This window comes from Ptychodera flava, chromosome 21, assembly GCF_041260155.1.
Source record: "Ptychodera flava strain L36383 chromosome 21, AS_Pfla_20210202, whole genome shotgun sequence".
Classification (NCBI taxonomy): domain Eukaryota; kingdom Metazoa; phylum Hemichordata; class Enteropneusta; family Ptychoderidae; genus Ptychodera; species Ptychodera flava.
The window spans coordinates 30,477,756-30,488,714 of NC_091948.1; the positions used below are offsets into that span (position 1 = coordinate 30,477,756).

Consider the following 10,959-nt stretch of genomic DNA (forward strand, 5'->3'; position numbering starts at 1 on the left):
ATGTAACAAGAGTTATTATTTACACACATTATTTCATTTTTAACTTATGCTACTCACCTTTGGAGCGGTTAATAGAAATCGACACAATTCACCCACGTATACAAAAATTGTCACGCCGTGTTTGCAACACAGAGGCCAGAAATCACGAACAGAGAATTTTGGAGAGAGTACACAGGTAGCTCCTACAAATAGTGGGAAATCGGTATAAGAATTAGAAGAGCGTCGAATAAAAAATATCTCGTATGTACTGTACATACTTTCATTACTTATCTAGTAGAGGAGCGAAATTTTCAGAGAACGGTCATCATAAAGTATTTCAATGCCTTCATTCGATGACTGCCAGTAAAGGTTTCCCGGAAGTGCCGGTCATCTCAATATCTTGGCACTCCAGTATCGACCCCTAAACTTTCGACTGACCATTGATATGAATATCGATTTACGATCAACTGAGAATGATCTAAACGGAATCAAATACTATAAGAAACAAACAAATTTCAAACAATATTAAAGCATGCGTAAAACATACCTGCACGCATGACAGCACACAAACCAAGACCAAAGGCTACGGCATGATAAAGAGGTGTGCTGATCAATATTACGTCATCGACTCCAATGACGGAAGCAAATCTATGCGCTGAACATAAAGATTTTGCAATGGAATATTTGGTTGCTTTTGGGAGACCTGGGAGATAAACACACGTGTGCCAGCCATTATTAGTTATTATGATGAAACTCCCGCTAATTCAGAGTTATCCTATAAATTACCTTATAACCTATATCACGCATTTCCTTACGTCTCCTGTGGTGGTTTACATTAGAAACTTTACCTCCATGTGTAAAAGTTCATCAAAATCAAAATGCATCTAGCGATAGCATATAAGTCACATTTCCTCTTCAACAACGTATATAATTTTACAACTCCCCGACACTTTTTGTCTCACGTTTTCGTGAAACTGCATTGTTTTACTGTAATTGGTGTTATAAACCTTGTAATATATCTTTTGTTATTTATTTATTTATTTATTTATTTATTTATTTATTTATTTAGGCCAAATAACAAATATTGTGTGTTTCCGATAACGCGACCGACCCTGGAAAAACCCGCCGACCCAAGACATTTTTTCCATTTTCAAAAAAAATTGAATAAGTTCAGTTCTCTAATTATAGCATATTTTATGGGTCTCATCAAACAGAAAGAAAAACCTACTGACCTACCTCTCCTAATTTTAGGAGACATGCTAATACCAGAAATACCCATTTTTTATTTGGCCTCAGATGTGGTACGGTGACTGATTCCAATCACATGCCGCTAATGAACTGATAAACCAAGTCATAAATTATTTAAAGTCATGGAATCAGACAGACTCTGACGGGGGAATTAATGTTAGTGATCTGAATCACAGCCCGTCTATTTTGAACTTGAATGTATCAACATTGTCTGTCAGTGAAACGTCACTAAGTAATACTTACCAGTAGTTCCTGAAGTATATGTATACACCACAGGATCGTTGGCGTCGATAACATTTCTCAAAATGGATGCTGGTCTTGCTTTACTGCTCTCAGAGAGAGAATCGTCGACAGAAGTAACTGTACTTGGATTGTTTGAGTATCCAATGCTCCAAATTTCAATTCTTCTTGAGTTAACACTTCCAATATCAGCCACTACTTCGAATATATCTAGACCTATGTACCGCAAATGAAAAAGACAATTTAATGCATCGAGCTATCACACAAATCACCGTCATTTTTAGCTCACGTGTTCACACACGTGAGCTAATGTCATAGCGATGTCTGTCTGTCTGTCTGTCTGTCTGTCTGTCCGTGTGTATGTGAGTGTGTAAACGTGTATGTGTGTGTTCGTCTGTCCGTCTGTCTGTTTACACGATAACTCAAAAACGCCTGGACAGATTCAGGTCACATTTGGTAGACAAGTACCATATGCTACTTGCGAGAACTGATTAGATTTTGGTTGGTGTTGCTTTCATATTAATGAAGTTATGACATATCATTTTTTTCATATAATGGTTTCCCTATGGAGACAGTAATGACAGTGACGACATATATCAAGAAATACTGCACAAAATTTCATGAAACTTTTCACAGATGACAATCTCAGAACATTATGATGATACAGAGAGTGTCATGTCAATTATCATGATACAGTGAGTGTCATGTCAATTATCTGCTCATTTGCATATTTAATGAACGTTTGTAATTAGTGACATAACTCTGAAATTCCTGCACCACATTTGATGATACATGCAACAAATATTGATTTGATATACGTCTAATTGTACCGAGAGGCATTGGACAGTGTCAAGTTAATAAATAGCTCATTTGCATATTTTATGAAGTTTTGTAATTAGTCATATAACTCCGAAATAACTGCACCAAATTTGATGAAATCTGCTGCAGATACTGATCCGACAGATATCTAACTGTTGTAAAGCATTTAGTGGTGTAAAGGGTCCATTTGCATATTTAATGAACTTTGCAATTGGGTATATAATTCTGAAATTAAGGCACACAATTCGATGAAACCTGATACAGATATTGATCTGATAAATATCTAATTGTACTGAGAAGCATTGGGCAGTGTCAAGTTAATAAATAGCTCATTTGCATATTTTATGAAGTTTTGTAATTAGTCATATAACTCCGAAATAAATGCACCAAATCTGATGAAATCTGCTGCAGATACTGATCCGACAGATATCTGACTGTGTTTTAAAGCATTTAGTGGTGTGAAGTTAATTAAGGGTTCATTTACATATTTAATAAACTTTGTAATTAGGTTTCTAACTCTGAAATTACGGCACCAAATTTGGTGAAACATGATACAGATATTGATCTCATAAATATCTAATTAGACTATGAAACATCGAGCAGTGTCAAGTTAATTAAGGGCTCATTTTCATATTTAATGAACTTTGTAACTAGTGATAATACTCCAAAATTACAGCATTAAATTTGATGAAACGTGCTACGGACGTTGATCTGATAGATGTCTTATTGTACTGAGAAGTATTGGCAGTGTCAAGTTAATGAATAAGTCCTTTGCATATTTTATGTAGTTTTGTAATTGATGAGTTGTCAAATTGCCTGCTTTGTTTTTCACATATCCATGACGTACTTCAGTGGTTTGAGTTGCTTACCTGTGCCGATAACAAGAACTTTGGCCTGACTCACATTGACACAATGAAGCAACGAATCACCGCGTAAATTACAATTCAAAAACGCACATATGATTCTCAACTTCGCAAATCCAAGCCAGGTCGACACAAGTAGGTCCGTTCTGCATCAGCAATGCAACGGTGTCGCCATATACCAAGTCCTGTCCCTGAGCAAATGAAGCAAGCTGGTTGGCTCGGATCTCAATATCGCGGTAGGAGTATAAAGAGTCCTTGTATACAACGAACGGTTTGTAGGGGGTTCGATCAACAACCAGTTCGAATAGGCCAGCTATGAAAAGTTTGGAGTCAGCAAGTTTCTTCACAGTACTCGATAAGGCCTTGGTATACTGTAATACCTGAATGTCTCTATACCAGTAGGGATATGCCATATGTGCACCGATTGCAACCGAAACGGCAGTGCCGAGAGCAGCCTTATGTTTGTTAAGCGACATACTGTTCGTACTACGTGACCGTACATACGAGAGTTTTAGCCTAGCAGTGAGACGTGTCAATTTATGAACTATAGAACCATCGCCTGCTTTGGGGCATAATGTTATCGCCGATATATGTCGGCGTACATTACTTCAGGTTTGGTGTCACGAAAGATCGCATTAGGAAGCTGAGCAACTTTTCGAGCAAAACTAAACATAAGCCGTTTCTACGTCCAAAGTGCAAAATAAGGCACAGTAAAGGTCAACAGACAGTGGAAATAGCACTCTCAGGCGAAGCTAGCAGTAGCCGTGAATACATGCGCAATATTTCGTCGTTTAGATGCCATGACTTTGCAGCTGGGGCACATGATGACGGGGCTCCCCGCGGGGATGGCTCCCTGAGAGAGGAAAAATCGAACATCCATTGAGGAAAGTAAATGGTAGACGACACTATTTTTTCCAATATCATGAAATCGCATTGATCCATTCATTACATCGTACCACTAACACTGGTAGAACTAGAGGGAAGCTGGAATAAACAAACAAACGAACAAATATATAAATAAATATAATAGAAACAATAATTTGAATAATTATTGCTGAACAATACATGCAGCATATTTAAGGTGTGACGTCAATATCACTATTTACTAAATACTTTCTGAGTAGTGATAGTGACGTCACATCTTAAATATGTTTTACGTGATGTTTAGTCAATTATTTCAATAACTATTCAATTTATTGTTTCCGTAATTAAATCATTTATTTCGTTGGTTACTAATTGTGAATTTGTTTATCCGGGCTTCTCCGTGTACGTGATCGAACCGATGTGTGAAGTTTCTTTTAATTTCCTTTATATATCTAAATAATGAAATAAGCTCAAGGGTCTAGGTTTTGCCGTCTAAAATATGCGTCTCGACAGTGAAAGACTAAAACTGTTTGCTCGAACTTTCCTGAATGAAACTTTCGACCATTCTCTTACCAAATCAACAATAAAAATTGTGAGATCACCGTTGACTACATTTGATTGAGGTATGTTGCAGTATTTGGCAGATTGTGTGCCGTATATCTAGAGAAGTGAATGAAGAGTCTGTAGGGGCTCATTGTTACAATGGTGTTTATTAAAAGTGATTTTCTATTAGTTCTGAAAGGGGAACATGTGGTATTATCTAAGGCCGATTAATATAATGTAAACGTGTGAATATAAATCATCGATTGACCTCAGCAGTGCGAGAGGTCTATAAAGTGGTCATCATCTTTAAACAGGAGACTCGTTCACTTGAATCATTAGAAATATGAGTTACGATTCCCGATTATTTGGTTGTGTTGACAGACTGTTGATGACTATCTCGACTTCTTTCACCTTTCCAATGATCACAAACGAGACACTCCGCAGGTAATGTTTCTGTAACGCTGCTCGTCTAATCTGCAATAGGTCTGACTGCTATCGTCAGATATGTAAATTACATCCTCTATGTTTCTTGGATCAAAACCTTCCTTCATTAGATCGGTTTTCGTGAACTTGAAAGTGACCGTCGTGTCTAAAGATTCCCGAATTCGCAGGAATTTAGGAACTGCATACGATGGAAGCTTCGAATTGACGTAATTGTAAAAGCGTTTCAAATCAAAGTTTGTTTCGTCATCTTGCAAGACCAATGCAGCCATGCCAGCACGACCATTATGACCTTTATGTAATGAAAAGACCATCACAAATATTATTTTAGAGTATGGATCTATAGTATTGCAAGATACTCGACAGAATGAATTATACAAAGAACCCGCATTTCTCCTTTCTGTCAGTGATTATACTGTCCACCTTTGTGTCTAATTATTGTCTATACACCCTCTCCTAAACTCAGCGGCAATGTACGATCGTGGCAAGCTCTGAATTGAAATAATTTTCGAAGCCATGATACCCGATATATTAATCACGCATTTATCAAATAAATGTAGTCAACAAACCTGGAACTTTGACACCGTAAACGATCACTTGTTTCAAGGCTGGATACGATCCTATGACTTGAGCAACCTCTGTAGTTGCTACGTTTTCACCTTTCCATCTGAAATTTATGAGTAGACCCTTTGACCTTTATCAGTGAATATTACCCGGGAAACCTGACATGGCTTTACGGAGACTTGCAGATGTCACCTACGGTGGCAAGTGTACGGATAAGTGAAGCTCCTTATAGTAAATCTGCTATTAAACGTCACTAAAAACAAATTTCTCCATCAGCGAAATGACAGTATCGCATCGTCTTTAAAGGCACAGTACTGGACTGTTACTGTTTTGTTGAACGACCGGAAACATTTAACATACTATTATTAATATCCAAGGAGAAAATCGTGGAGTCATATTCTTTGTATCGCAAGACCAAAAACGCTAATTTCATTTCAAAGGCATGTGACCTGATGATCTGTCTTTTGCAATTAGCGCTAGCATATTTACAAATCAATACAAACCGTAGGGTCGACTTGACTAGGTTAATATACCTGAAAGTATCTCCCAATCTGTCAACAAAGTACAGATAATAGTCCTTGCTCATCATCAGAACATCACCAGTGTTGATGTAAACATCGCCTTTGTTCAAGACATCACGAATAAGTCTCTTTTCATTGGCCGCCTTATCGCCGACATAAACATCATTCGTATTTGGTGCTGGAGCAAGCAGTAACCCGGGTATACCTGTGTCGCATTGGGGATAAAATCGTTACATAGTGCAAACGGCGTGTGGAAAGTTCACTGATTGCATCATGTATCATTCGAGGGTAACGCTACATACAGAGATAACTTCTACGACATAGAATATATAGTTATGCAGATGTATATGTAGATAATACATAGCTTACCAAGCTTCACGGGAACACAAAGCCCGCTTGCAGCACGAAGGGGCTGTGCACTACCAAAATCACATTCGACCAATTGGAAACCAAGGTATCTCTGCAATAAGAGGGATATCACTATGGCAACATTTTAAGGAGTGTAACCATTTTTTTGCTGGTTATCGTAGAGTACTGGACTTTGAAATGAACATATATCGGAACTCGCATGTTAAAGTTACGCCATTGATTATGTGTGGAAACAACCCCTGCGAAACTACATCTGTTGATATTGTGATAGACGTTGTTTGGATCATTATTGCACCCTCACCTTGATTATTGGTGACATACATCCAACGGCAGCCACCATCTTTGGATTACAATTAATGCTGAAAAATGGATTATCAGTCGCACCATAAAACTCTGCTATCTGTGGGATTTTGAATCTTTTCAGAAAATCACTCCAAATATCTGCTTGCAATCCATTACCAATTATGCATCTTACGCTGTGCGTAGAATCTTCTCTTCTCTGAAACGGATGGTATGACTAGTGATTTCTGCTGATCCATTTGTGTAAAGACGTCATGTGTAAATGTTTTCGACGGAGAATGGCTAAAATGTTAACAAACTGTGACTATTATACGGTTCGGCTGACGTCGATTCAAGAAACATCCGGACAATGGCATTTATAGCATAATTTTCGTCAATTAACCCGATTGTGAAACAGTATTTTGCTGATGCGAGATTTGCGAGAGTAACAAGTATCACTTTCAAATGTAACAAGACTTGTGATTTACACATATAATTTTTACAATTCTTATCTAATGCTACTCACCTTTGGGGCGGCTAATAGAAAACGACACAATTCACCCACGTAGAGAAAAACCGTCACGCCGTGTTTGCAACACAGAGGCCAGAAATCACGAACAGAGAATTTTCGAGTTAGTACGCAGGTCGCCCCTACAATTAATGGGTGATCGTTGTAAGTATTAAAGCAGCGTAGAATAAAAATATCTCGAATATACTGTACATACTTTCATTACTTATCTAGTTGAGGAGCGACATTTTCAGAGAACGGTCATCATAATGTACTTCAATGCCGTCATTCGATGACTGCCAGTAAAGGTTTCCCGGAAGTGCCGGTAATATCTTGGAACTCCGGTATCAACCCCTAAACTTTCGACTGACCATTGAATATCGATTTGCGTTCACATGAGAATGATCTAAACGGAATCAAATACCATAAGAGAGAATAAAAAATTGCAAACTATATTAACGCATGCGTAAAACATACCTGCACGCATGACAGCACCCAAACCAAGACCAAAGGCTACGGCATGATAAAGAGGTGTGCTGATCAATATTACGTCATCGACTCCAATGACTGAAGCAAACCTATATGCTGCACGTAGAGATCTTGCATGGGAATATTTGGTTGCTTTGGGGAGACCTGGATAAACACACTAGTGTCAGTCATTTAATAGTCATTATGATGCAAGTTCCGCTAATTCAGAGTTACCATATAAATTACCTTATTACCTATGTCACGTATTTCTTTACGTCTCCTCTGTTGGTTACATCAGAAAATTTACCGCCATGTGTGAAAGTTCATCAAAATCAAAAATCATTTAGCTATGGCATAAGTCACATTTCCTCTACAACAACGCATTTTAATTTGAATTCACAAGTCTTCTACACCTTGTACGTGTCTCACATTTTTCGTAAAACTGCATTATTGTACCAGTGTTATAAACCCTGTACTTCTGCAAGAACCCTTATCCAAGTTAAAACATTTCTTATAATACATTATGTGGCACAGACATTGAGATCTATTTAGACATTGAGATCTATTTAGGCCAAATAACAAATATGTGTTTCTGATGACGGGCCGACCGACCCTTGAAAAATCCGCAGACCCAAGACATTTTTTCCCATTTTCAAAAAAGTTGACTAAGTTCAGTTCTCTAATTGTACCGTATTTTATTGGTGTCAGCTAACAGAAAGAAAAACATACCGACCTACCTTTCCTAATTTCAGGAGGCATGCTAATACCAGAAATACCTACATTTTTATTTGGCCTCAATGATGTGATACAGTGACCGATTCCAATTACATACCGCTAATGGACTGATAAGGAGTCATGGAATCAGACTTTGGCAGGGGAACGCAATTTTAGTGATCCGAATCACAGCCCCTCTATCTGTATGTATCAATATCGTCTGTCATTGTGACGTCAGTCAGTGTTCTTACCTGTAGTTCCTGAAGTAAATATATACACCAAAGGATCGTCGGCGACGATTGCATTTCTCAAAATGGATGGCGCCCTTGCTTTACTGCTCTCCGAGAGAGAATCGTCGATAGAAGTAACCGTACTAGGACTGTTTGAGTGCCCAATGCTCCAAATTTCAACTCTTCTTTTAATGAACTCACTTCCAATATCAGCCACTACTTCGAATATATCTAGACCTATGTTATATACCGCAAATGAAAAGGAAAATTTGATGCATCGAGTTAACCACACAAATCACCGTCATTTTTATACGTTTAAGCTGTGTACTAATTGTTCGTCTTCCGCCCAGTAAAAGCGATGTATTCATTGCCTCGCTTCGATAAAGTTTGTGTGAGATGTATGAAAGAGTGTGTACTTGTACTAGCGTGTGTGCTTCACGATCTCTACGGCGATCGAGTGGCGAAGGCGCAGTCAGAATTGCAACAACCTTAGCTCGGTTATTGAACCAATCTTTTTTTGAGATTGGGGATTTAGCCGAACGGTTCTGTTTGCGGCCTCTGCTGCTAGGTGATTTGATACCGTGCGTTGTGGGTTCGAGCCCGATTGAAAACCATCGTATTCGTAGAGAATGCAGGTAATCCATTTTATACAGTTACTGGAAAATAAATAAAGACTCCCAACTGACAGTTTCTGGTATCGTTATTAAACACCAGCTCTAGCATTTCTCGGTGTTTTGACTGACTTCAGAGAATGTATAAATGTGGAGAGGTGTACGATATACGGTGGCCATGACTAGGGTATTGTTTTACAATTTATTCTCACGACCAGGTGTTCATTTGCGTGGTCATTTTCTTGTTTTTGTCTTTGTTGAAACAGTTGTATTTTCGATACACGTAATGGAAAGTAAAATGTCTGATATGAACTTACAACATGCCATCAAAACATCTTTCAAACCTACGACCCTATATTAAATACTGCAATATACTATACCGCCAACTAGAACCGTAGAAAAGACCTAATGTATGCTATCTATACATGTACATATTTATCTTCTCGCCACTGGCCAAGTTATCATTATTGGGCGTATTTGACAAGTTGTCAAATTGCTTGCTTTATTTTTCACATACCCATGACATATTTCAGTGGTTTGAGTTGCTTACCTTTGCCGATAACAAGAACTTTGGCCTGACTCACATCGACACAGTGAAGCAGCGAATCACCGCGTAAATTACAATTCAAAAGCGCACATATGATTCCCAACTTCGCAAATCCAAGCCAGGTCGATACAAAAGTAGGTCCATTCTGCATCAGCAATGCAACTGTGTCGCCATATACTAAGCCCTGTCCCTGAGCAAATGAAGCAAGCTGGTTGGCTCGGATCTCAATATCGCCGTAGGAGTATAAAGAGTCCTCGTACACAACAAACGGTTTGTAGGGAGTTCGATCAACAGCCAGTTCGAATAGGTCAGCTATGAAAAGTTTGGAGTCAGCAAGTTTCTTCACAGTACTCGATAAGGCCTTGGTATACCGTATTACCTGAATGTCTCTATACCAGTAGGGATATGCCATATGTGCACCGATTGCAACCGAAACGGCAGTGCCGAGAGCAGCCTTTTGCTTATTCAGCGACATACTGTTCGTAAATGGTGACTGTATTCACGAGGGTTGTTGCACAGCAGTGAGACGCCGTGTCGATTTATGAACTATGGAACTATCGCCTGCTCCGGGGCAAATGTTATCGCTGATATCGGAGTGCGTCACTTTAAGCGTAGTTTTGGTGTCAATGCAAGATCGCAGTAGCTAAGCTGAGCAAATTTCCGAACAAAACTATACATCAGCCATTTCTACGTCCAAAGTGCAAAATATAAGGCGTGGTAAAGGTCAACAGTGGAGGTAGCAGCACTCTCAGGCGAATGAGTAGCTGTGAATACATGCGCAACATTTCGTCTTTAGGTGCCGCCTCAGGTCCCCGGCTCAGGTCACGGGCACTGCAGCCGTCCAACGTGACCCCGGCGCCAGGGATGATCCTACTGGTCTTGAGGTGAGTGCATTCGATTACGTTCCTCAAGCCGCCCCGAGTGACGTCATGACTTTGCAGCTTGGGGATGACGGGGCTTCCTGGAGAGGAAAAATCGAACGTTAAAAAGTGAAGTAAATGGTAGACAACACCTATTTTTCCGATATCATGAACAAAATCGATCCATTCACTGTATCGTACCACTAACATTGGTAGAACCAGAGGGAAGCCGAAAAAACAAACAAACAAATATATAAATAATATAATACAAAACAAATGTAATAATTGCTG

At 38.9% G+C, this 10,959-nt stretch overlaps 1 protein-coding gene and 1 long non-coding RNA gene across 2 annotated transcripts; both read right to left on the reverse strand.

Moving 5' to 3' along the window:
- Nucleotides 1-531: 531 nt before the first annotated feature.
- Nucleotides 532-4,225, reverse strand: LOC139122008 (uncharacterized). Its single transcript, XR_011549379.1, has 3 exons — nt 3,156-4,225; nt 1,471-1,683; nt 532-682 (listed from the first exon to the last, which is right to left on the reverse strand). It is a non-coding gene; the product is annotated as an uncharacterized lncRNA (long non-coding RNA).
- Nucleotides 4,226-4,315: 90 nt separating this feature from the next.
- Nucleotides 4,316-10,673, reverse strand: LOC139122002 (long-chain fatty acid transport protein 6-like). Its single transcript, XM_070687339.1, has 9 exons — nt 9,812-10,673; nt 8,672-8,887; nt 7,716-7,871; nt 7,257-7,381; nt 6,753-6,950; nt 6,452-6,542; nt 6,095-6,287; nt 5,567-5,664; nt 4,316-5,289 (listed from the first exon to the last, which is right to left on the reverse strand). Exons 1-9 carry the CDS (start codon nt 10,281-10,283, stop codon nt 4,979-4,981), a joined length of 1,860 nt encoding a protein of 619 aa, XP_070543440.1. The 5' UTR covers nt 10,284-10,673; the 3' UTR covers nt 4,316-4,978.
- Nucleotides 10,674-10,959: the final 286 nt, after the last annotated feature.

Bases quoted from the DNA above. Each gene is read 5' to 3' on its own strand.
- LOC139122002 (XM_070687339.1), bottom strand. From the start codon at position 10,283: ATGTCGCTGAATAAGCAAAAGGCTGCTCTCGGCACTGCCGTTTCGGTT. The intron at 8,888-9,811 runs GTAAGCAACTCA...TATATAACATAG, and splicing joins AGTTCTTGTTATCGGCAAAG to GTCTAGATATATTCGAAGTA. The intron at 5,665-6,094 runs GTATATTAACCT...CATAAATTTCAG, and splicing joins AGATTGGGAGATACTTTCAG to ATGGAAAGGTGAAAACGTAG.